Source organism: Taudactylus pleione, unplaced genomic scaffold (assembly GCF_031769625.1).
Source record: "Taudactylus pleione unplaced genomic scaffold, aTauple2 ptg000016l, whole genome shotgun sequence".
NCBI lineage: Eukaryota > Metazoa > Chordata > Amphibia > Anura > Myobatrachidae > Taudactylus > Taudactylus pleione.
Genome location: NW_028284418.1, coordinates 3,979,213 through 4,006,847, shown reverse-complemented (window position 1 = coordinate 4,006,847; position 27,635 = coordinate 3,979,213). Strand labels below are relative to the sequence as shown.

The 27,635-nt window shown below is 45.9% G+C and overlaps 1 protein-coding gene across 1 annotated transcript in view; it reads left to right on the top strand.

Annotated features, from left to right (window-relative positions):
- The window catches only part of ABCA5 (ATP binding cassette subfamily A member 5), a 242,453-nt gene that overhangs the window by 31,647 nt on the left and 183,171 nt on the right, over nucleotides 1–27,635 (top strand). The window contains exon 3 of the mRNA XM_088474514.1: nucleotides 13,627–13,822. Coding sequence (XP_088330640.1) covers nucleotides 13,627–13,822 — 196 coding nt within the window. The remainder of the gene's footprint in view (nucleotides 1–13,626; nucleotides 13,823–27,635) is intronic.

Below are 27,635 nucleotides of genomic sequence, written 5' to 3'. Positions count from 1 at the left end.
AGTAATAATAGCATTTCAGGTAATAGCATTACTAGTAATAAATAATAACACATAAAATACTGCTACTTCTTCCAGTGATGTCCTTCTGTGTAATTGTAATTCCAGGAGCATTTTGCCACTACTTTGTGGCTTCCTCGGTTGGTTCTTTCTATAAGAATGTATGGAGCTGAGACAATGCACAGTACTTAGCACCTTTACTGCTTCATTCTTTCTTACAGAAATAATACACAAGTCCTGAACTGGTGGCAGAATTACAGTCACACAGAGCACAATCACTGGACCAGTTTGCAATATATCACTCGTTTCTTTAATCATCACTATTATTGTTGTATTGTTTACATTACAGATGTGTCCACATACATCTATCCTCCGTATGCTACACGTCGTGCCACACATTACGCGGCAGCTCAGTGTGACTAGGTAGGGCCGAGCATATATCGTGTGACTTTTAACCTTCAAATGTGTCTGATTCGCACAGCGATGCGAATAGATAGCACAAGCAGCTTCTGCTGATTAAAATGATATGCAGCATGCCTATGTTCTGTGTGTGACTGCGGGTGTATCTGCATGCGAAACGCTATGTTACAGTGTCAGCGGCTGTAAGACTGTAACGTAGTGTTTCTATTGGCATCCCTGTGCGAATAAGACGCATTTGAAGATGAAACGTTGCACAAAAGACACTCAGCGCTACCGGGTCACGCTATGGCATGGCGCGACTAGAAGGGCTGTTTAGCGCTCACGGAAGCTAGATGTATGAGGAGCCATCTGTATATATTGCTATTACTAAATGTTGTTTTAATTACCTATTCATTGCTTTTATAAGGTGTATCCGAAAGGTAAAAAAGGTACTCAGTTCATTCTATTGGTTGTCACATTTCCCATTCTCTGAGGGTGCGGAATAAAGGAGCCTTGAAGTGCTTCTATGGTTCACCCATTAAATAGTGTTCATCACCACTTACATTAAATTTTTGAATAACCTTGTACAACAGGTGTATGTTTTCTTATTTTACAAAAGATCTTTGACGCCTGTCTAAAGTTGGTTATATATATTTTTCGGTGATGCAGGCTGAAAAACCTGGTCAGCTGACTATTTAATCAGCCTGGTAATCATGTTGTCAGTCTGCTAAAAAGCATGCAACAGCTCACTACAACGTCTGTCTGTCTGGACCATCACAAGGCCAAACCTGACCAGCCACATTTGCCATAGAAAGACAGTTTAACATACTTTTGCTTGAAAGTTATAGCCTGAATAGACCTTACAAAGATGTGCTGCTTTCAGTTTGAGCAAAAAAAAAAAAGTTATTTTGGCCTTGTTCTTTTAGTAAATTAAATTGAATGTTCATTGATAAAGGGAAGAGGCCACTCTGATGCTGGATTGATATTTTAAACCTTCCCCTCTCCTTTGACAGAAGAGTTACTGTGTTGTAGTTGTTGATCAGACAGCTGAACTCAGGTACAAGCCCTCCCTGCTGAATTATCCATTTTTAGCTTTGCACTGTCCAGCCCCCTCCTCTGAGCACAGTATCAGTTATCCCCTCTTAGTAACTGAGTGATATGTTGAGCACACTACAGTAGTTCATATTACAGAAGTTACTGGCTTCTTCATGGTTTCTCTTTGTATAAGCTACAGACAGGCGCAGCAAAGGAGACATTAGTTTAAGCAGCTCAGTGCAATTTAAAGCTACTAAAAAAATGACAGTAGTGAATGGGATAGGGAAATTTCTCTGCTAGAAAGAATAACACAGCTCAGTATATGTTAAAATGCAACAGTGCTTTATTGCAGGGCAGCTAGCATGTCAGTTCCTATGGTTGGAAACTCTCCAAAATTTGATACATACGTTTCGGCCCCAATATCTGTGCTACACATTATGCGATTTTTGTTTTATTAGACGTTACCGATTTTCGGCCACACCTCCATGATTTTGCATATGTCTGCCCACAAGGAGGATGGCATGGTCACAGGAAATCGTAGGAAATATGGGCTTATTATATAGAAAGCACACACGCTGCTCGATATCGTGAGATTGAGGCCAAGATTTTCTGTTTTGGGCAACCAATTGCATAATCTAAAGAATTTGTTTGTGGACATTTTCTAACCGTTTTATTGGTAGAACACTGGATCACTGATGCTTACAGATGTGTCCACATACATCTAGCATCCTTGTGCATTAAATACCCCTTCTAGTCGTGCCATGCCATGGTGCGACTCAGTAGCGCAGTGTCTTTTTTGTGTGACTTTTTCCCTTAAAATGCGTCTTATTCGCAAAGCAATGTGATTAGGACCCACATACAGCTTTAGCTGTTTAAAATGAAATACGGCCTCCCAAATTTGACCCCCTTATGGGGTCTATCCCCTCCACACCAACCACACTGCTTCCCACTATCAAATTTAATTCCAAACTTTGGGACTTCTTCTCTCTCTGTCACAGACGTAGAAATTTGAGGCTGTGTTCCCGGGCTGGGTCCTGGGTCAGGATTAGTAGAACTAAAGTCAAAAGCAAGAAAAAGTTTTCTTATAGCGGGCACACACAGTAGAGCTGGTTTATTACATTTAAAACATAACTTTTGTTAATTAAATATTGAAGGCAAAATATATAAGATAAATGTGTACAAGAAAAATAAGTGATTAAAACTATGACAAAAGCCTATGTTGTGTATATATTAATAAAGATTATTAGCCTCTTTGTTTGTCCTTATATTGTCCGCGTAATCCACTGAAAGATAAATTATCAGCCTAATATTGGTTTATTAAAGGAAAGTAATTAACAGTAAAGAGAGTATCTATCTTCAACTATTGTGTTGATTCCACAAATCCTGTGACAGTATTTTAAATATAATGTCACCTCATTCGGGGATTATATTTATGGGACTCGTCAGTCTTCTCTTGATATTCAAGTAACTTTCTCACGTGTCAATTGTGTTGACCACTATTCTTTGTCTATCTGATAGTTCATGCGTGGTGATGCCGCTGTATATATTGTGATATGATCGGGGTAGGGGTCCCTCTCCTGGGGTAGATGAACACCTACTTACACACAGCAGCCAGATAACAGCACTAGTGTCGTGGGTTTTCATGCAAGCTGGTCGGCACCAGTTTTTATTGTGCAACACCATTAATCAAATAAACAAAACATAAAATAAATCCTAACCTGTCTGGGCTCTAACTAGACAGTAAATTCCATCACTAACTGAACACTAAATAAGCTTACGTTCACAGTACCTTCTGGATTGTAGCAAACAGTGTCTCAGAGCAAGCTAACGTGCGGGCCTGCTCTCGCAGGTATGAGACACTGCATCAAAACTCTTACACAGCTATTTTGAGCCACTTCCAGATTTAACCCTAATTAGCCTGCTCAAAGGCTGAAAGGCCTAACACCTGAAACGGTCCTGTGGATGGAGCCCTCCCTTCTGTCTCACATCCACACCCTCAGGACCCATTCTCTGACTTTTACCAAAAGCCGACACTCAGATCTGTTTGTAAAAAAGACTCTTCCTGTGGGTTAAAACACATATTACAGGAATCTGGGACACAAATACATGCCATCCCTAACTTCTATCACAATAGCCTATCTGAAAAGTTATCTAAGGCTGTCTCAAATTTTGAAACATATGTCCAAATGCTGGTTACATTAGACCTCAGATGAACTTCCATGTACATTTATGACATAATGTCATTAACAAAATTAATTGTTGAGTAGCACGTGTCAATTGTTGGTGCAGTATTTCTATAGAATAGTATACCATTCTGTAACCATCATATTTCTATTCCAGTTTGTCATTTTTAATAATTGCAGGGTAGGGAGGACACGCTGCTTGGCGTCTCCCCCGTTTTAAGAGACAATACCATGTGTTGTGTTGAAAAGTTTATATTATATGTGATGCCGCTTACCACTGCTCAATGTCACTGTTTTGAACACACGTGAATCACTTACCATTGTGTGGTGCCACTGATTACACATGCTATAATAACTATGGAACAATTTATTCTGTGTTGAATGTTGAGTTTATAAGTGACACCGCTTACCACTGCTTGATTGTGCAGTTCCAAATATACGGGAATCATTTATTGCTATGTGATGCTGCTGATTACACATGCCATAATATATGCTGTATTAAAAGTTTAATGTACAAGTGACATCGCTTACCACTGCTCGATACTGCAGTTCCAAACACATGTGAACCACTTACCATTACGTGGTGCCGGTGGATATATATACCATCAGAATCGCTATTCACGGAACAAGATTCCAGTCAGTAATAACTATTTATGAGTTATAAACTATATATTGAGGTTTGACTGAATCTAGCTATCTCAAACTGTATTGTACTGACTTAAACAGTCCATAAGACTGAATCATGTACATTGGATTTCTCAATTAATTGTGGATGTAAAACAACATTTTTTTGACCTAATCGGGGAATTTAGATTTCATTATAATACAGATCATATGTAAATGAATGTCAAAATTAAAGTCCTGCATATGTAAGCAAAATATAATCTGTGTGCGCCCGCTATAAGAATACTTTTTCTTGTTTTTGACTTTGGTATGTTTATTCTTAGGAGCACCTCTCCATAAGATAATTTAGATTGTGGAATTTGTCAGGGGAATAGATTCATATAAATATTAGTTCCTGTGCAGATATTCCATTTACCTAGTTCAGGATTAATAGACTCAACTGCACGCTGGAAACTACTAGGTTGAATGTCATTTCTGCGCATAGATTTGGATACCAGGTTGGTCCGGTGAGTAACTGAACTCCAAGGGTATATTGAAGGATGGCTGGATACTGGTTAGGTTACTCGCAGCTGCAGCACACTGAAGAAACAGCAGACGCACTTTGAGAGAGCACAGTACGGAAGCTCACTAACAAATCTATGAGTCCTGTTGCACTGGCAACTTGTTACTGCAGCAGGTATCCTTTTATAGAAGCAGCAGGAAGCTGATTGGTGGAGAAGCTGTTCCATATTGGAGGACGGCTGGATACCAGTTAGGACCGGAGGGTAACTGGACTCTGTCACGGCCAGGGTATTTCAGCATGGCGCTAGGCGAGTGTTACCTGTGAGGTCATTGTGGCGCGGGCTGTCTGGTGGCGGAGCTGGTGTCTGGCGGGGGGCTTTGGCTGCGCGCGTTGTTGTGCGGGCCTGTTGTCACTCTGCGCTGGTAAGGCCTGGCGGCGTCTCCATTCCGTTTGGCATGGGCGCCGCCATCTTGCCTTCTGGCCATGTGATGCGGCTGGCCAATCCTGGTGAGTCACATGTTCCCTCCGGCCAGTAACAGCATGGCATGGGGTATTTAGGAAGGGTCAGTGCCTTCCTTCTTTGCCAGTGCAACGTGTATCTCAGCCTAGCTGAGAGGGAGTTCTCTGTGCTTATCCTGTTCCTGTGAATTTGCTGTCTGCCAGTCTGCCTGTCAGCTCCTAGCTCCCACTGGACTACCCCGCTTCCTCCATCACCCTTGCCCATACCTGAGTGCCTGAGCCTGCTGACATCCTGCGCTTCAGTTCACTACCTGCATACCTGGCTTGATTGTTTTCAGTTCACTACCTGCAAACCTGGTTTGATTATTTTCAGTTTCACTACCTGCACACCTGGACAGCTGTAATTGTTTCTACTTGGACATTAACCCTTTTACTCCCACCACAGAACTCTTGCGCACATTTATATATTCCTGGACTTTTATTTACTGCCACATTATATGTCTACTCAAGCACTTATTAAAAATCCTAGTTTTATTTTCAAATCTGCTTCTGTGATCGCTCCTGCTACCACCCCGGGTCCACAAACAACCCAGAACATAACAGACTCCAAGGGTATATATTGGAGGACGGCTGGATATCGGTTAGGACCGGAGACTAACTGGATTCCAAGGGTATATATTGGAGGACGGCTGGATACTCGCAGCTGCAGCACACTGAAGAAACAGCAGACGCACTTTGAGAGAGCACAGTATGGAAGCTCACTAACAAAGCTATGAGTCCTGTTGCACTGGCAACTTGTTACTGCAGCAGGTATCCTTTTATAGAATCAGCAGGAAGCTGATTGGTGGAGAAGCTGTTTCATTGGTGGAGGCTGAGTCACGTGGGCAAATCCAGTATGGCTCCGCCCATGGACCGGAGGGCGGTAGCAGCGCAACCATGTGGATGCCGGAGCCTGAGTTGACTGCGGGTGCCGGTGTCCAGGAGAGAAGCTGTTGATTGAGCCAGTCGGGGAAGATGGAGCCGCTGTTGCGCCATGTGAAGACTGAAGATGCCAAGGGTGAGTGTCCGCAAAGGTAAGTAGCGGGGTCTGGTTCTGGGGTCTCTGTGGAGACTTGTGACACTCTGAAGATTAATCTTTCCTCACCATCGTTTCCCCTGGCCCATATTTGGCATAATCCCCTGTTCCCTCCTGGATTTTCCTCCACAAGGTCTCGCAACTGGTCTCGAGTGAGATTTAAGTTCCCTGACAATTTTTCCGACCAGGGCCAATGGTTATCCTTGTCTGAATTGCAACAGAAATCCCCATCCCAGACACTTAACCCCTTTGAATTCCAGATTCGCCATTTTCTAGACTCCCTTCCTTCACTCTCTGTTCTCCGAGACCTTACTCCTTATGAGAATCTATGTAAACAATATCCCTTGTCTAAAGGCCTAATGTCTCAGCATTATGCCCTTTTTCTAGACGTCACCCTCCCTCCTCTGAGGCCCCATGAAATTGCTTGGGAGCTAGATCTCTGACCTCCTCCAGATGATGAGACCTGGGACGATATGAGACTGGGGATAGCCAAGAGCTCTATTGCTACTAAAATAAAGGAGACAGCATACAGAATTTATTATCGCTGGTATTATACTCCCGAGAGACTTAACAAATTGTTCCCATCTTCCTCACCCAATTGTTGGTGGGGTTGTGGCTGCAGGGGTACTATGATCCATATATAAGGACTTGTCCGAATATTGTCCCCTTCTGGGACCTGGTTCATGGCCTTTTAAATTCCCTCCTGGAGGTTCCGATACCAAAAGACCCCTGGATATTTTTGTTGTGAACCCCCCCCCCCAGGCCTAAGCAAATTTTCCAGAAAGTTAGCTGCACACAATTTGGTGGCAACAAAATCCTTGTTTGCCTTAAATTGAAAAAATACTTCTCCCCCTCCCCTCTCTGCAAGTCCCAGATTTGGCATGTTGCGGCCATGGAGGAGATAACTTAGCTTATTACCTCCATGACCGAGGACATGTTTTCACTGAAGTTTGGGCTCCCTGGCTGCTTGCTGAACGTAGACCCATGTCCCCTTTCTCTTGAGTATTCACTTTACAAGTGGACCCATGGGCAGCAAATTAAACGTCCTTCTTCCTCACATTTCTGTTTCCACCGTATTATACTGCTGTAACCAGGGCAGTTTCTGGCCAATTTGGCTCCCAGTGCGAGCATTCAAAATGTGCCCCCCCCCCCCCATTATAATATTTTCACTAAAACCTCTGTTGTGTGATTTTGTCAAAATTGTTTAAAAATAATGTAATAGAATTTGAAATATAGATAGTTTATTCAAAACAGTCAAAAGCCTTTAGTTGCAAAAAAAACATTTATAATCTTTATCATGGCATAGATAGCATGCTCCATTCCCCCCTGACACTGTGACACAGCATGCTGTACACACACCCTGATTGTAATAACATGCTTCACCTCACCCTACTGACATTACACACACATGCTGCAGCCTGCCCCCCCCAACTATTACACACATGCTGTAGCCTGCCCCCCAACTATTACACACATGCTGCAGACAGCCTGCACCCCCCCAACTGATATTGCGCACCCACATGCTGCAGACAGCCTGCACCCCCCCCCCCAACTAATATTACGCACCCACATGCTGCAGACAGCCTGCTGCACCCCCCCCCCAACTGATATTGTGCACACACATGCTGCAGACAGCCTGCACCCCCCCCAACTGATATTGCGCACCCACATGCTGCAGACAGGCAGCCTGCACCCCCTCCAACTGATATTGCGCACACATGCTGCAGACAGCCTGCACCCCCCCAACTGATATTGCGCACCCACATGCTGCAGAGTCAGACAGCCTGCCTGCACCCCCCCAACTGATATTGCGCACCCACATGCTGCAGACAGGCAGCCTGCACCCCCTCCAACTGATATTGCGCACACATGCTGCAGACAGCCTGCACCCCCCCAACTGATATTGCACACCCACATCCACATGCTGCAGACAGCCTGCACCCCTCCCCAACTGGTATTGCGCGCACACACGCTGCAGACAGCCTGCACCCCCCCCCCAACTGATATTGCGCAGTGCGCACACACAAGCAGCCTACACCCCCTCCCCCTTCGCGGAGGGTTACCTTAACTGGTGAAGCTGCTTGTCCCAGGCCAGCCAGTCCGGACTCCGGAGTGCGGCACTGCGGCAGATGGGAGCGGTAGGGCAGCCGGGGCCCCTGCTACCACCATGTGACTCAGTCACTGTGTAGGGCGCTGAGACCTGAATGAGGCGGCGGCCGCGCCCGCGCACGGGACTCAATCTGAAGCGGCAGGCGGCAGCAGACGGAGCGGAGGCAGAGGCCAGACAGGGCAGGGAAGCGGGCCCTCCTTCAGGACTCAGAGTCCGGCTGCGACCCGGGGGGAGTGGTGGAGCGGAGGACGAAGGTCTCTCCCTCTTAGCCGGCGCCCAGAGTGTCAGTGCGGCTGCTGTGATGAACGCCGAGCGGGAAGAGCGGCTTCCTGTCATGTGACAGTGCCACCCATGACGAGTGCAGGGAGGCGGTGATTGGACGTTGGCCGCGTATTTTGAGATCAGTGACAGGGTGGAGGCGCCCCTAGAAACGGCCCTGGCTGTAACCTTTCATTTTTGTATGCTCTTTGTGTACTTGTGTTCATTATACTGTTTCGTGCCCCACCCACCCCCCTCCTTTTGTCCTATCTTCCCTCTATTCCTCCTCTGTTCCCCCTTTCTTACATTAGTCACCTGACTTTTTTTTATTGTCATTTTTATTTTGGTTATTACTATATTTGAAATTTGGTCTGTATTGAGCTTTTGTTGCCCCTTGTTTTTGTATTTATTTCTATTATGTCTCACCACTCAAAATAAAGAATTCTGAAAAAAAATTATATACGGCATGCCTATATTCTGTGTGCGACTGCGGCTGTATCTGCATGCAAAATGCTACATTACAGTGGGCCTGATTCAGAGATGGACGCTAATGCAATCGCAGCTGCGATTACATACGCAACACAGCAATGAAAATATGCTAATGTTAGCCAGTAGTGGCTCCAGGCACGGGCAAGCCGGTCCGTCGCCCAGAGCACTACTGTTTCCGGAGGGCGCAGGAAACGCCCACCACTCGCCCGGCGGTATAGGACATATTTAAGCACAGAAGGGAGGGAGCGGAGGAGGGAAGGGGCGGCAACACAGGACGGCGCTGGGCGCAGAGCTGCCTAGCGCCGGCCCTGATGTTAGCAAAGATCACCCGGGCATAAAGACCTCACTGCTTCCTTTTTACCTGCGTGCAACGACGCATACCTGAGTAAATATTGGTCACATTGGCGGCCATCTTACCCTTGTGGCAGGTCTGACCTGCTGCAGCCTTGAATGCTCTTCTGACACGCAGAGCTGCGTATGCAATAGCAATGGCTAATTTATGCACACTCATGTAACGACGTTTAAACAGATGGGCACGCCTGCGTTTTTCTGACCACTCCCCGTTACCATCCACAAACGCTGACAACCTGTCAGTCACTTAGTGATGGGATCCACTGTGCGTCCGCAATCGTAATGTGATCACACGCAGTGCGGCTTATGCGCAATGGCAGATAATCACTTGATCTGCGAGAAAATTGCATTAGCGTCCATGTCTGAATCAGGCCCAGTCTCACAAACGCTGACCCTGTAATGTAGCATTTCGCATGCAGATTCCACAGCAATCGCACACAGAAAGTCGCACAAAAAAGATGCTCGGCGCTACTAAGACGCATGGCGCTCAAGTGTTGTGTTACACAACTTGTAGTGCAGGGAGAATAGTTGTATGTGGACACATCTGTACACACTATACAATAAATCAGCCCGATCACCTGATTATTGGCAAATCGGCCCAATAATTGTATAATTTGTACCTATCTTAACAGTTATCTTGTTCTGTGGCAGTTTTGATGGTTGAGTTCTAAAATAGTTTTAGTAGTATGGGACAAATTTGATACATCTAAACACTCCACTGTGGCCTTTGAATAGAACAATCTTGCAGATGGGACCATACTGAACATTATGCCATCTCAAATGGCAATTTTGGATTTATTTGGACCAAATCTAGTTTGGCTGCATACAGAAGTTTAATTCCAGATGACTGTAATCCCTATTTCATAAAGTTAATAGCATTCCCAATACTATCTTGAAGTTTGTCTAATGCAGTCGAAAGTTAACATTACGTTCGTGGAAGTTAACATCAACAAGAGAGAGTACAATGTATACCCATCAATAAAATAATTCATTGATGTTGAGGTAATAGAATACATTTTTAGGGACTATTTAATCCCTTTTTCACCGTTGTGCTGAAGGTGTTTTCCGTCATTGGCGCTCGTCACATTCCAACATCATTATCACTGATTTTTGTGTGCAGTACCCACATAAAATTATACCTTGTTATTTTCAGAAGAATTTGTGTTTTCAGAAAATACGATTAGTCTTTTACTCATTCTAAGATGCCTAAAAAATGTAACCCAAATGTTTCCCCAATAATCCACTTTCCTAAACTATTAAAAAGCAGGAGTCTATTGGTAGGTTTTGAAAAACAAAATCTGCACTTGAAATGAAAATGCATTTTGTTTCAAATGTTTGTCTCGATGTAAACACGTACGGAGAATATGGTAGCCCAACAAGGCCTTACATTTTATAAACTAGACAACCTACTCCATTACCTGAGGGACCACTTTTTATTTGACACAAGATATATAGGTTTTAGACCCTCAATTTGTGTACTGTGGGCCTGATTCAGCATTGTACGCTAGTGCACTGCTGAACGCAGATTTCAGATGTTTGGGAATCTGCACAGTCGCAGGAACCATTCTGCGAGTGTGCAGAATGGGTCCTGCTAACTCGCTCACAGACTGGCAGCAGACTGTCAGTGACTAACAGTCTGTTGCCGTTTGTGGGCAGGGAGGGGGCGGTGATGCCCTCCATTTCCCCAAACTGAGGCGTGTCGTCGCCGTTGCGGGGGAGGGAAGAAGCCAGGATCTCTGTTGGCTGACGGAGATTTCCTGGACTCTTCCTCTAAACTGGGTCACCGCAGCCGGCTGATGGTACGCAGATTATCCGATGCTGCGTTGAACAACACAGCGTGATGCCTCCTGTTACATTACCATATCTGCAAGGGTCGCAATTAGCAAAGCCTCCTGCGTGCAGCTTTGCATTACAATCCTTGCTGATTCAGGCCCAGTGTCAGTTAGTCATCACCAGACAGTGGCTACTAGTGGGGCCACATACTTTGAAAGCAGACTCCACGCTTTCAAATATAGGTAACCACACAGTTGCCTGTGGTTTTATGGGGATAATAGTGCCTTCCCCCCATATATGAAAAACATAAATTTTTTGTAACGTAGGAACAATAAGTACTAAGGGAACCCATCATTTGAAAGAGGAGACCCCCCCTCTTTCTAAAATGGGGGCCCTATATTTTATGAATGCCAGGTTGGGAAGAGATTTTTCTGTAGTACAATAATCTCTATGTGGGGCACATAGTTTGAAAGTAGGGTTGGAGACAGAGAGGGATATTTTTCAATCATTCAGCACTTCCCAATTGGCCTGGCAACGGCCAGGAGTCCAACCATTCGTTAGGACCAGTGAGGGAAAGGTAATAATATATATTCTTTAAATTCAGCCCCTTGATGCGGAGGAGGAATGGGACTCATCCTCTGCAGTCTAGCTGTATATCAGGAGGATTAATGTTATTATTATTATTATCAGTTGCTTATATAGCACCAGCATATTGCATTGCGCTTTACAATTGGGAACAAACAGTAGTACAATAAGACTGGGTAATAACAGACAGGCAAAACCCGACTCGTCCTCTGCAGCGAAGGGGTTAACAAAAAGATAATCACCAGGCAGTTGAATGATGCACAGCTCCTCAGTGGCCGGCAGCAATGACTTACCACATAGCAGGCCAGACAGGAAACCTCCTGCTCATTTGTGACCTGTTGTAATTGCATACTCTCGAGTTTACAGTGGAAATTTAATGCAAAAAAAGGAAAAACATTTATGTTAATATATTTGTGATTAATATAAAAACACTTTAAATTAATAAGCATTTTTTTTCCACACATTGTTATTACATGACAATAGCATAGGACAGTGGTTCCCAAACTTTTTTGAACTACTTGCGCCCTAGTGCATCAGAATTTTTTTCACGGCACCCCTAAGCCAAAAGTTTGTTATTGAGAAATTCAGAAAACCAATGTACTGAAGTAGTAAAGTGAAGTAAATTGTGCTGACTGGTTATTCTTAGGCTCAGTTATGTAGTGGGTGACAGGTTTGCGCTTCTGTTTGTCCACATATTTATATTACATTGACCATAAATAATTTGATTTGGTGCTGGACTACCAACCTGAGGCACCCCTGCAAGTGTTCCGAGGCACCCCAGGGTGCCGCTGCGCACAGTTTAGGAACCACTGGCCTAGGAAGATAGCTTCACATGGGGAAATGAGAGCATTAGCGGTGGCCTGACCAGCACATGTGATACCCGGCGATTGCTACCTCTGGTTGTGGGGCTTCCTAAATAGATAGGAGCATTTAATCTAACTGCCTTTGATAAATAAACCTCCATATGTCCTACATCTTACCCAATAAACCTCCATATGTCCTACATCTTACCAAGTTGAGTACAGGTTCTAGCAAAGTGCAGAGTAGGCGTACTGGTATACCTTATTTTGTCAGATATAGTTATTTAAACAAGATAAGTGAAGAGGGTACGTTTAGCGTCTTTCCTTGCTGCTCACAACCATTCCACACTTCTTTATGTACCCTAATATTTCTACACATTTGTAATGGTAAGTGGAAGATTGCATTGAATTATAATGGTGGGTTTGTACGGCATAACGGCCCTCAGGATCCTGGCAGTCATAATCCAGATGCTGGCATCCCAACAGAGTTATGATAAGTATCCTAACCCTACCCATAAACCTAACCCTCCCCCTAGTGCCTAACTCTAACCCTCCCCCTAACCCCAATACTTACAGTCAGAATGCTGGCACTGGAATTCTGAGCGCCAACATCCCAACCGCTGGGATATAAACTACATCCCGGAATGGCATTGACTTGTTACACTTCTTTAGGGCCTAGGTTCCCAAACTCTGTCCTCAAGGCTTCCCAACAGTTCAGGTTTCAGAGATATCCATGGTTGAGCACCAGTGGTTCAATCAAATTGACTGAGGTACTAATTAAGTCACCTGTGGTCAAGCATGGACATCTTTAAAACTTGGACTGTTAGTGTGCCTTGAGGACCGAGTTTGGCAACCACTGCATTAGTGGAAACAAACATAAAAGCAATGTTCTACAATATACAGAGATAATTAAAAAAAACAGTTCCTTTGTACGTATGTGCCTTTTACTCAAGACTCTAAGTGTTTCTATTTCTTTACTATTGCAGGAAATCTTCTACCCAGTCATCTGGTCGTTAATATGGCTGCTTCTTGTTTTACTTATGCCAAACAAGCATTACGATGGAGCACCAAATGATCTACTTAGTGAGATGGAAAACCCTCTGCACACTGTTGGGTTTACCCCAGCAACCAATATCACAGAGAACATCATGACACTAGCATCCTTGCAGTGTCTTGGATCAGGTAAAGATGTATATAGTTAGTAAATGTAACAGTTTGTTTTTGAGTCAGGAATAATAATTCACACGATATACTGAAGTGTTGATAGAAAGCCTAGATAATAAGAGATGAACCTGTTTGCTTTGAAACACAAACAGCTTTGTGTATATATCTATTTTTTGTTTATCATTGTGCATGCTCTGGAGTCGTACGCAGATCATTTGCATCTGTTAGAACCTGGCGGCTTACTGTCTCTAGGTCCCAGCCGGTTGCTCTGCAACTCCTGTGCGATCAGCATCTCATTGGACCATGCTGGTATCAATAGGCAGTGATGATTCATAGTCATTCCCTGCCTGCTCCGTATTGTTTTGTTCCTGTGTCTCTGACCCCTGTTTGTTTTTGTCTAAGATTGTTTGCTGCCTGTCTTGCCCTCAGATTTGTTTTCCTTTTGCCACTTCCTTTTGTACTTTGGAGAGAAAACCTTGCTATAAGTTGTTTGACTTACAGTAATTCACCTTTTACTGTATACTGCATTTACCCTCTGGGTTTATCTAATACAGTCTCTGTGTATTTATTTGAGTTTTCAAGTGTTGTCATTTCACCTCTACTTATTATTCCCAGTGGGATTGGTTACTATTGTTACTCCTTAGCAGTTATCAGGTGAAGTTTCCATATGAATATACAATCTTAAATAAATTCTAACTGTCCGTATTGAAGGCCTGAAGGCATCTAAGTTTAGTTAAGTGCATCAAGTTTTATTGTATAATCCATAACCCAATCTCCACATGTGGGTGAAGGGGTGTAACTGTGTTGATACTGGGCGTTTGCATGTTGGGATGTTTTTAGATGGATCTATTGTGCCAAGGTTATGGTTGGTGTAAGTGTGCAATGATAATGATGGCAACTATAACACCAAGCATACAGATAAGTGCGGTCTTGTCACAGAGATAGGTAGAACTTATGGGCGAATATACTTATTTACCAATTCAAGGACATTTATGGCCGACTTATGTTCAGCTCTGCATCAACGCCATTGTGAATTTATAAATCAAAGCAAAAGAAAACTGGCGCTTAACCTACTAATAGATAACAATTATTTGCTATATTTTGACTGCAGCCTTAGATGCCTATGTGGGAATTATAAATCCCCCACTAACCAACAGACTGAAGAAACAAGCAATTCAAGGCGCTGTCAATTTCTACACATTTAATTAGCATATACTAGCAAATTAATTAGCATAAAATAACATCACAAAAATACAATGAAACATATATTCGCATTTCCATTATCTCTTCCTATTCCAATACACGTTGAGTCTCCCATATCCAAATATTCCGAAATATGGAATATTCCGAAATACGGAAATTTTTTAGCATGACTGAGATAGTGAAACCTTTGCTTTTTGATGGTTTAATGTACACAAACTTTGTTTGAGCCACAAAATCATTGAAAATATTGTATAAAATGACCTGCAGGCTGTGTGTGTATAAGATGTATATAAAACATAAATGCATTCTGTGTTTAGATTTGGGCCCATTCCCAAGATATTTCATTATGGTATGCAAATATTACAATATATGGAATAGTCCGATATACAAAATACCCCTGGTCCCAAGCATTTTGGATATGGGAGACTCAACCTGTATACATTTTAAATTCCTCATATTACTAAGACAGCCTGTGAACTTCATATATGCATAATTTGACATATACAATAATACATTAATATATAAAAAAAATACATATAATAAAATTGCAACTCACCAAAAAATATTTTCTTATAAAAAAGTAATATTTATACCAAGTTTATCGATTTTATAAATTTTATCATAAATCTGGTACACACAATGGGCCTGATTCAGACCCACTCGCAAGCGGCTGTCCGCTCGCAAGTGGGTCGATGTTGTGCACTGCGCATGCGCACGACGGCGGGAGCTCCGTCGTGCGCATGCGCCAGACGCGACGAGCGAAGGACTTTCCTTCGCTCGTTGTGTCTGATCAAAGGGGGCGTGCTGTCGATGTTGATTGACAGCACGCCCCCTTTGGTGGGCGTGCCTCCCTGACGGAGGCGTTCCCAAGGGAACGCCTACCGTCAGAAGCCGGCCCACTGACATCACTAGTGATGTCAGTGGGAGTGATTTTGGCTCAGATAGAGCCAAAATCACACCGGGCCTTGCGGTTGAAAACCTCAACCGCAGGCTCCGGCTCGCAGTGGCGATGGTCGCGATGGTCAAGACCATCGCGGCCATCAAACTGCACGCTCGTATAGGCTGTGGGTGGTGACCCACAGCTATACGAGCGTCCAGGAGGACGCTCCATAATTATGGAGGGCGGCCCTTATTCAGAGCGTGCGCTCTGCTCAGAGCGTACGGCTCTGAATGAGGGCCTATGTCATCAGAGATGGAGTACTGTATGAATTTTATGCGAACCATTTTAGTTATTTATTTATTTACTTTTTATTTTAACTGTGTCAATGTTTCATTATATTCATAACATAAGATAGAAGGATTTAAAACAGTGGTCAGGGGACAGGGGTAAATTACCCCACATGGGGTAAAAATTTAATTCATGGGGTAATGGACGGACAGCCGGGCATGCATATGAATCATTCTATAATATAGAATGATTCATATGCATGCCCGGCTGTGCCGCAGGGAGGATCTAAGCTGGACGCCTGCTGAGATGTTATTACCAGCGGGCGCCCGGCTCCTTCCCTGCAGCGCCGCGTTAGCCGGAGGCTGGAATTCTCTTCTGAACTCAAGCTTCCGTCTCTATCCATGCGCACTATGGGAGAGACGTCATGATGTCTCTCCCAGAAGTTCCGAGGAGCAGCCGGGCAGACAGGACGGCAGCGGATGCAGGAGAGGGGATTAAGGTAAGTGTTTTTTTTTTTTGTACAAGCGGCACTACAGGGCATTATATGGAAGCACTACTACAGGGCCATATATATCTTTATTCTGAACAATACCAATAACCTAATTGGATTAGTACTGCACATATACATACGTATACGCAGGTTCATTAGGTATTTTATATACAGTATCAACCTATTGAACAGGGGTTTTAGAAATGCATGTACATGTCTACCTATATGCTCCCCTCCTAAGTATACCTCAATATTATTCTTGAGCAAACATATGGTCAGATGCCAACAAAAGAATAAATCAATACAGAATAAATCATCTAGAAGAGAACCAAGAAATAGGACAGCACAGACTGTGTAATGGTTAGCATTACTGCCTCACAGCACTGAGGTCGTGGGTTCGATTCCCACTACAGCCCTAACTGTGTGGAGTTTGTATATTCTCCCTGTGCTTGCGTGGGTTTCCTCCGGGTGCTCCGGTTTCCTCCCACACTCCACAAATATACTGATAGGTTAATTGGCTCCAAACAAAAATTAACCCTAATGTATGTGTGTGTGCGCATGTGGTAGGGAATATAGATTGTAAGCTCCACTGGGGCAGGGACTGCTGTGAATGGCCAAATATTCTCTGTAAAGCGCTGCGGAATATGTGTGCGCTATATAAATAACTGGTAATAATAATAAATAGAGATAGGATTAATAGTGAGAACCAGTATCACTCAAGGATTTTCAAATCTCCAGACAACCAACACTCCTTTGATAAATACATGCAGCCCAATAGATATAGTGTTTTAAAAAGAGACGACCAACAAAATAGGTAGAATTCCCCCAGACAAAGGAGAAAATTCAATCCCAGGTGGAGGAACAATTCAGAGGAGAATTGCACTCCACAATTGGGGAATTTTTTAGGAGAGGGACGTCGATACAAGGAGAGAAAGAGAAGCAGATGATGTAGTGGAGGTAGAAGAAAATCCAACCAAAAATACACATTGACCAAAATGACCTTGCTTTATTAAAAAAGGGCATGAAGTTTGCCCCAGCATCGAAATCTAATCTATTTGCGTTGTTCGTGGATCTCAATAAATATACACGTATGTTAAGCAGAAAAATATATTTTGCTTTAAAAACATTTAAAAGAAATGGCATAGAAGGAAATCAAATTATATTAGATAAGGATGATGATGAGGCAATAGAAATCTTAGAATCACTTCAAACAGATAAAGAAAATGAGACTCTTGAAAAAAAATTTGATGTCAATATAAACATTGATCCTCAAATAGGGTACAAAAATAAAAATATATTTAAATCAAAATCAGACTTTTACCCATTACAGTTCAGAGGGGCTTTCATAGAAAGTTTTTATAAATCAACCCTTGAAAGCTTTAGATCTTTATGTGATAAAGCCGAAAAGGAAAATGTAAAAGATAATCTTAATTGGGATGAACATATTCCCTAAAACAATTAATATCCGATCCTGGGATAACTATAAGATCTACAGACAAGGACGGTGGGGTTGCTATACTTAATACCGTTGATTATCTTAAAGAATATTATAGACAACTAGAGCACATCAAATTCAATACAAAATTGACTAACAAATCCCGCTGCCTGGTTTCAGGTAAAATTGAGAGATATGTTAAATGACGCCCTTATCGATGGTGCAATTACTAAAGACACATTTAATTTCACTTCTCACCCTTTTCTACCCATGTTTTATTTACCAAAAATTCACAAAACCCTCACTTCACCCCCTGGGTACCCAATTATTTCTGGGGTTGGATCACTCGCTAATAATTTATCTTTTTTTGTTGACACATTTTTGCAAGGTCATGTAAAAAGTCTGTGATCTTATATTAAAGATACCTCACATTTTTTACAATTGATCAAAGATGTGAATTGGAAATCCACTTATCACTTTCTGACATGTTATGTTGAATCCTTGTATTCTAATATCCCACATGAGGCTGGTATAAAAGCAGTGGAATATTACTTGAAATCAGACAATGTTCTAGCAACAATACTATGGAATTTTATTTTGTCATCTATTAATTTTATTTTAAAACACAATTATTTTACTTTTGATGATACATTTTTTTCCAGTTCCAAAACACTTGTAACTGTGAAGGGAACCAGATTCGCCCTGAGTTTTGCGAACCTTTATATGGGGAGGTTCGAGGAGGAACACATATGTTGTGACCGATTCGGGGAGCATCTGGTTCTTTTCGGGAGGTACATAGATGACCTTTTCTTTGTTTGGGATGGGGATTATCACTTGATCACAACCTTCACTGAATCCTTGAATAATAACACATTTGGTTTACACTTCACTAGCACTTTTGATTCACAACATATACATTTTTTGGATATTGCACTATCGATAAGGGAAGGAAAAATTGTGACGGAAACATATATTGAAAGAAGTAGACCATAATCATTATCAAAATTACAAAAGTAGTCATCTATATAATTGGAGAAATAATATACAGAAGGGTCAGTTGCTTAGATTAAAAAGGAACAGGTCTCCTATGAAAGACAAGCAAGATCACTGGATCTCTCATTTTTAGAACAAGGATATCCCAGGAAAGTTTTGGATAAGGTCTACAATGATACTGCAGCTATAAACAGGAATGCTTTTCTTGATAAAGGGACCCCTTCACAAGCTAAACGCAACCTGTTTTAGTAGATTAGATAGATTTGCCGTATTTATTACGAAATATAATTCCTTCTCTCATGACATTAAAAAAATAATTGAAAAGAATCTACCAATTTTACAATTAGATGAAATTTTAAGCTCTTCTACACAGCTAAAGAATACAGTTGTCTTTAGAAGATCCAGAAATCTCAAATTAATATTATCACCCAGACATTTTAAACAGAAAAAAATGTCAAAATATATTATATCTATGAATCACTTTGTAATAGGAGCACCCCAAAAATAGTAGGACATCATAAATATGGAAAAAAGGGATATCTAACATGTAAATATACATCTAAAAAAACTGTTGCTTTCGGTTCCTATGTATCTAATGAACAATTTAAGATGAGGGAGTTTACTAATTGTAGATAGGCATATGTTGAATATACATATGCGGATCTACACCAGGCCAATCGTCAAGGCTCCTCTATACTGGCGTCCCTAACATTAAGGGGTTCACGTCCGAGAAGCAGGGCACCCCAAAAAAATTCTCTCATTTCATTAACACTTATTGATTTATACTTACACTTCTTTTCTTTACACTTCACTATCACCTTTTTCCCTTTTTCGTGTGATGCCCTGGGGATGGCCCTTGGCTGGAATTTTTTTGGGGTGCCTTGCTTCTCGGACGTGAACTCCCTTAATGTTAGGGACGCCAGTATAGAGGAGCCTTGACGATTGGCCTGGCGCTTATTCATATATTTGCAAATGTATGTAACTAATACCTCTGAATCGCTATTATCATGTAGGATTTAAGTATTGTTTTTGCTGCAGTGTGCTGGGGGGCAAATCTCTTTTTTTCTGTGTTCAGTGTAAACCCCGCCCTTTACAAGCACCTGTATTATGCAATTAATCTGATTTGAGCAGCTACCATATTTTTTTGCAGTTTGGAGAGGCATGAAGGGAGTCAGCATTAGGAGGATGTGCTGATCCTTGTAGTGCCATGTGGAGGTTTTTTGGGGTACCTCCAAGGTAAGTTAGCTCTCAGCTTATATATGTACCGTTATCATGCAGTACACCAATTGTAATTATATGACCCAGAGTGGGTGCTACCATTATGTAGCAATAATTATTTTGGGGTGAGCGTTTGGGAGTGGGGCCCCCGGGGTGGTTCTGACTGGACCTTTCTCATGGCATCACCACTTAATTCACCAAGAATACTTTTATCACTTTTCTATTTGTATATTATTTATGTAATTTTAATTTTCTCATTTCATTAACACTTATTGATTTATACTTACACATCTTTTCTTTACACTTCACTATCACCTTTTTCCCTTTTTCGTGTGATGCCCTGGGGATGGCCCTTGGCTGGAATTTTTTGGGGGTGCCTTGCTTCTCGGACGTGAACCCCTTAATGTTAGGGACGCCAGTATAGAGGAGCCTTGACGATTGGCCTGGCGCTTATTCATATATTTGCAAATGTATGTAACTAATACCTCTGAATCGCTATTATCATGTAGGATTTAAGTATTGTTTCTACTTCAGGGTCCATAGGGTATCCACAGGATACCTTGGGGGTATAGGTGTGACGTCAGTCGCAGGGCACCAAAGAGTTAAGCTTTCAGCCTCCCAGGATGCACTAGGTCCCCCTCCTATACCCCGCCCCCGAGCCAAGGCACCTCAGTTTAGTTTGGTGCCCGGCCGGAGTCGGGTGCACCTGTTGGAGTGGGGGCTAGAAGAGCCCCTGAAGCTTATTCTTCATGCAGCTGTGGCTGCACAACTGGATGAACAGCATGGACAGTCAGTCCTGACGTCCATGCTGTCTTCCCTACACCCCGCCGGTACCAGAACGCCGGTACTGATCCGGGGATGCTGGTGGGCGTCTGGGGTCACAGCTAGCGGTGACCCCAGATGCTCCGGACCATGGCCGGATTCAAGGGGGACAGAGGTAAGCAGCGGGGTCCCGCGGTGGGTCCCCGCTGATCACATGGTCCTAAGTCCCCAGGCAGGGGGCTCCCTGGGGACTGGCTGCAGCGTGGAGCCAGGCGACCAACCTGCGCTTCCACTACCCCCTGGGACAGCGGACCGCAGCAGAGCGGTAGCGCTGCGGCGTCCCAGGGGTTAAATGCATGCCAGGGGAGCGCGCCTTCCCTGTCTCACAGCCGGCGCCTCCCCCGCTGCACACAGCCCTCTCTGCATGCTGCCGACTGGTCCTGTGGCAGCGCTCCTCCCCCAGGCCAGCCTCCTCTCTGCTCCTCGGCGGCCATCTTCTCCAGAACGCATGGTGAACGCTGCTGGAAGCGCTGGAAGGAAGCATCGTGGTCTGGGTCCCCCCGCATACCTCTCCTCCGCTGTGGTCAGGTCTGTGTATGCAGCGCTGTGTCCTACCAGGCCCTGTGTCTGTGTAGTTGAGTGATCAGCGCTGTTAGTGCAGGAATTGTTATTTTTCTGCATTGTATGTGACTGTGCTAGCGCTGCTGCCTGTAATCTTTTCTCTCTAAACTGTCAGCTTTATTACTGTCCCTGTTCTTTCTGCTAAAGCCCTTGCGGTGCGGTGCTGCAGGGTGGTCTCTCGCCTATTTAATACTTAATTGGTGAGAGAGGTCACATACGTGGTGCCATCATGTCTGAAAGTGATTTTCCCCTCCGGCTACAGTGTACCACGTGCAAAGTACCGTTAGCGGAGGGGGAGGGTAGCGCGGAGGGCCTTTGCCGGCAGTGTTTGTCCATGGCGCGCCCTATTACGGTTACAGCACCGGTACAGGAGCCGCCCTGGGCTTGTTTCGCTCAGGCGTTAACAGCTTTAGTGGGCCAGTTAGCTCCGCAGCCCGCGTTTACTCCGATGGGTTTGTCCCAGCAGTCTGTGGTGTCGTCACCCATGCAGGGGTTCCCACGACAATTGGTGGTACCCCACAGTCTCCCTATTTCCCCGCTCCCGGGTTCTCAGGAGCCAGCGTGGGTTAACTCCCTGACGAGTTCTGTACAGCACTTGTCGGATGTGTTGCAAGGGGAGTCTGTGATGCGGTCTCATAAAAGGCCGGTGGCGTCTCTGTCCGCTCCTTATGAGGATGACGAAGGGACGTCTGATGATGGGGAGATTCTAGATCCTTACAATCAGGAACCTCTCCATACTAAGGACGCTGATGCTAAGTCCAAAGTATATATTCCTGGACTTATTCGGGCGGTCCGCACAGCCTTGGTGATTGAGGACGAAGTTCCCCCAGCGGCTAAATCTAAGTATGCCTTTTTCAAAGATGTGAAGGGCGATGCCACAGTCTTTCCTCTTTCGGGTCAGTTGGTGGACCATTTAGAGGAGGCGTGGAAACAACCTGGCAAAAGATACCAGCCGCAGAGACGCCTGGCGGTGGCTTATCCGTTCGCGGATAATTATTTTGCGAAGTGGGAATCCCCTCCACAGGTGGATTCTCACGTGACCCGTCTTGTCCGTAGTGCCACATTGCCGATGCCATCCATGTCCTCCCTTAAGGATGCTACGGACCGCAAGGTAGAAATCTGCCTGAAGTCCGCTTATTCCCTTGCAGGGGGGGCAGCACGGCCGGCTATGGCCATTTGCTGGGTTGCCAGAGCGATGGAGCGCTGGGCGGATTCATTAGAGGCTTCTTTTGAATCCGACTGTCCGGCCGATCAGGCGGAGTTGATTGGCAATCTCCGTGATTCGGCCACCTACATCAACGAGGCGGCTCTAGACATTAGTACTCTGGTGTCTAGAATTTCTTCAGCAGCGGTAGCTGCTCGCGCACCTTGTGGCTGCGATCCTGGAAGGCGGACGCAGATTCCAAGAAAGGTCTGGAAGCGTTGCCGTTTACCGGAGAAGTTCTCTTCGGTCCGGATCTGGATAAGATTGTGGCCACGCTGGCGGCAGCCAAATCTGCCTGTCTCCCGTCGGCCGCTGCTCCTTCTGGTTCGGGACCATCGTCCTTTCGGTCATCTAGGGCCCAGGGCAGGCCCAAACCACAGTCGTTTCCTCGACAGGCTGGCCCTAAGAAATCGGTCAAGCCCCGGAAGCAGGCATGGAGTACCAGACGTCCGGCCCCCAAGCCAGAGGGCAAGCCTGCGGCCTGACGGTCCGGGCCTCCCTTTGGGGGATCCCAGGGTGGGAGGCCGCCTGCTACAGTTCGCCCAGTGTTGGTCGACTACTACGACAGACACTTGGGTTCTGGAGGTGGTTTCCCACGGATACGCCCTCTCCTTCCGGCACAGACCCCCGGCTCGCTTCTTCACCACGGGTCTCCCATCAGACCGGAACAAGGCTACGGAGCTGCGGAAGGTATTGCACACTATGCTCCAGGCTGGAGTTATAGTGGCGGTTCCATTCTCCCAGAGGGGCCAGGGTTTCTATTCAAATCTATTTTTGGTACAGAAACCCAATGGGTCATATCGTCCGATTCTCAACCTCAAAGCACTCAACAAGTCTTTGCGGGTCCCGAAGTTTCGGATGGAGACCCTACGGTCCATCATTCTGGCGCTGGAACCTGGGGACTACTTGGTGTCATTGGACATACAGGACGCTTACCTGCATGTCCCTATTCTTTGGCGCCATCAACAGTTCCTCAGGTTTGCAATCAGCAGCGACCACTTCCAGTTTCGGGCGTTACCTTTTGGCCTGGCAACAGCACCACGTGTTTTCACCAAGGTGATGGCGGTCATGGCGGCTTCTCTGCGGCTGCAGGGAGTCCGCATGTTGCCGTATTTGGACGACCTGTTATTGGTGGCAGGATCTCCAGAGCTCCTGTTACGCCACTTGGACCTGACCATTGCACTGCTGCAACGGCACGGCTGGCTAATCAACTGGCAGAAGTCCACTCTAATCCCGTCTCGGAGGATTCTGCATCTTGGAGCCTTATTGGACTCGGGACAGCAAAGGATCTTCGTGACGGAGGACAAGATCTCTGCTTTACAGTCAAGGGTGCGCAGTTGTCTGCACAGCCGCCGGGTGTCCTTACACTCGGCGATGAGGTTACTGGGCTCCATGGTGTCGGTGTTCGACATGGTGGAATACGCCCAGTTTCACTCCAGACCTCTGCAGCACCTGATCCTGTCCAAGTGGAACGGGCTGACTCAGTCTCTGAAGTCCCAGACGATTGTGCTCACCCAGGAGGTTCGCCTGTCCCTTACGTGGTGGTTACAGACGACCCACCTCAACAAGGGACGTCCGTTCTGGGTTCCAAATTGGGTCCTGTTGACAACGGACGCCAGTCTTCGGGGCTGGGGAGCAGTTTCGGGTCCACACTTGTTCCAGGGCAGGTGGACGCCGACAGAAGCGGAGCTTCCAATAAATATCTTGGAACTCCGTGCGGTCTTCAATGCTCTCCAGCAGGCACAGCGGTTTCTCCAGGGTCGCCCGGTGCAGGTCCAGTCGGACAACGCTACCACCGTGGCCTACATAAACAGGCAAGGAGGAACTCGCAGTCGGGCGGCTCTCGTAGAGGTCTCTCGGATCCTGGTTTGGGCGGAGCGCAATCTTCCGGCCATATCAGCGGTTTTCATCCCGGGAGTGCTCAATTGGGAGGCGGACTTTCTAAGTCGCCAGGACGTTCATCCGGGGGAATGGTCCCTGCACCCGGACGTTTTTCAACTACTGGTGGACAGGTGGGGTCTTCCAGAAATCGACCTCATGGCGTCCCGGCACAACAACAAGTTGCCGGTGTACGGGTCTCGCACAAGAGACGAAGGGGCGTCTCTGGTGGATGCTCTGTCCGTCCGGTGGACGTTCCGGTTCGCATACCTGTTCCCTCCGGTCTCCCTTCTTCCACGGGTAATCCGGAAATTCAAACAGGAAGGAGGGACGCTCCTGTTGATAGCTCCCGCGTGGCCCAGACGGCACTGGTTCTCAGACCTTCAGGGTCTGTCCGTGGACATTCCTCTGCGGTTGCCGCTACGACCGGACCTTCTGTCTCAGGGTCCTTGCCTTCACCCGGACCTAACTCGGCTGTCTTTGACGGCGTGGCTGTTGAGACGGCCATGCTGAGGTCCCGGGGGTTTTCCAGCTCTGTGGTGCGTACCATGTTACGAGCTCGGAAACCGTCTTCCGCGAGGATATACCATCGCGTGTGGCATACGTTCTTCCAGTGGTGTCGACCGAGAGGTTATGCACCGCGGGAGTTTCGTCTGTCTCGGATTCTCGCCTTCCTGCAAGCGGGACTAGATCATGGGCTTCGCCTTGCTTCTTTGAAGGTACAGGTTTCGGCCCTATCTGTCTGGTTTCACCGTAGGATTGCTACAATCCCGGATGTGCGCACCTTTATGCAGGGTGTTCTCCGCATTCAGCCGCCCTTTGTTCCACCTGTGGCGCCTTGGGATTTGGCTGTGGTCCTGAGGGCTCTCCAAGGACCGCCGTTTGAACCACTGGGCTCAGTGGATCTTAAATGGCTAACAGCTAAGACTGTTTTCCTTCTGGCCATTGCTTCGGCCAGACGTGTTTCTGAGTTAGGGGCTCTTTCTTGTAGACCCCCTTTCTTGGTTTTTTATGGGAACAGGGCAGTGCTCCGCACTCGGCCCGAGTTTCTTCCCAAAGTTGTTTCCCAGTTTCATATTAACGAGGAAATAGTTGTTCCGGCCTTTAACTCACCGGGTCTTTCCGTGGGTGAGGCCTCTTTGGATGTTGTGCGGGCCTTAAGGACTTATGTTGACCGCACTTCTTCGTTTAGGAAGTCGGACGCTTTGTTTGTCCTCTTTGGCTTCCGTAAAAAGGGTTGGCCTGCTTCAAAGCAAACTTTGGCAGCCTGGATCCGTATGGCTATTTCTGAAGCTTATCTTCATGAAGGCCTACCGGTCCCTCCTTCTCTGAAGGCTCATTCCACTAGGTCTGTGGGTCCTTCGTGGGCAGCTCGACGTGGTGCCTCGGCAGTTCAGATCTGCAAGGCTGCTACGTGGTCTTCTGTCCATACCTTCGTGAGGTATTACAGGTTTGACACCTTCGCCTCTCAGGATGCTTCCTTCGGGCGGCGGATTCTCCTTTCTGCACAGGAGCGTCCCCACCCTTAAAGGATACTGCTTTGGGACATCCCCAAGGTATCCTGTGGATACCCTATGGACCCTGAAGTAGAAAATATGAGATATGGTAAGAACTTACCCTTGTTATCTCTATTTCTACGAAGTCCATAGGGTTCCACAGGACTCCCGCCCTGTCGCACCTGTGCTGCAGATGGGCTTTGCTCTGGTCACCGGTTTTCCGTCTCCCTCTGGTGAGAATGTGATTCTTGTATGTGTCCAGATCTTTGTTCTCTCTCTTCCTTCTCCTCCTCCGGCCTATGGCTTGGTAACTAACTGAGGTGCCTTGGCTCGGGGGCGGGGTATAGGAGGGGGACCTAGTGCATCCTGGGAGGCTGAAAGCTTAACTCTTTGGTGCCCTGCGACTGACGTCACACCTATACCCCCAAGGTATCCTGTGGAACCCTATGGACTTCGTAGAAATAGAGATAACAAGGGTAAGTTCTTACCATATCTCATATTTTCTCTTTCATCCACTAGGGGACACTGGAGGTGCTTACGCTGGGGTATAGAGGCGTGGATAACTGGAGCCGGCACATTAAATAATTTAGAAGTGTGAAGCTCCTCCCCCTCTATGCCCCATCAGCCCTCAGTTTAGAAAATGTGCCTACTAGGAGCTGGTCACAATTTGCTGTGCTCCAGCAACACATATATTTTATTTATTTAGGTTTTCTTTATTTTTACACACTTTTAGGTACCCTTCGCCACCTCTCTAAAGGTGGGGTCCGGGTACCTGGCGCCCTGTCCTTATAGGAGGCAGGAAGGAGTGCACAGCGCTTATATGAAAAGCATTGACAGCTCCTTATCACCACAGCACATTCTCAACAAGAAGAAGAGAGAAGTGCTGACTGCTGCAGAGAGACTTCTACCGGGGACCACGCGGTGAGTAACCACCTGCGCATCCCCCGGCTCCCAGCCCCGCCATTACCCAGCGGTTTTACATGTTTAGTATGCTGGGCAGCTAATGCAGAGCGCTACACGCGGCTCCACTGCTCTCCCTCCTCCCGCTGGTAAGCGCGGCACCCGGCTCACCCTGGTGTGGGGCAGCTGACTAAGTGCGCTACAAGCGCGGCTACCTGCTCTCCTTCCCCCCGCCGGGCTCACCCTCTCCCCGCTGTTACAGTAGGGCGGGGCAGCTGATAAGTGCGCTACAAGCGCGGCCAGGCGCCTGCTCTCCCTCCTCCCGCCCGGCTCTCCCTCTCCCCGCTGTTACACCCGGGGCAGAGAGGCGGTAAGCGGCCCGCTGTACACGCGGTGTGGCAAGTGGGGGTGGAGGTTAATGACCACAGAAGCCATCTTGTAAGAAGGTTGTTAGCCCTTTAGG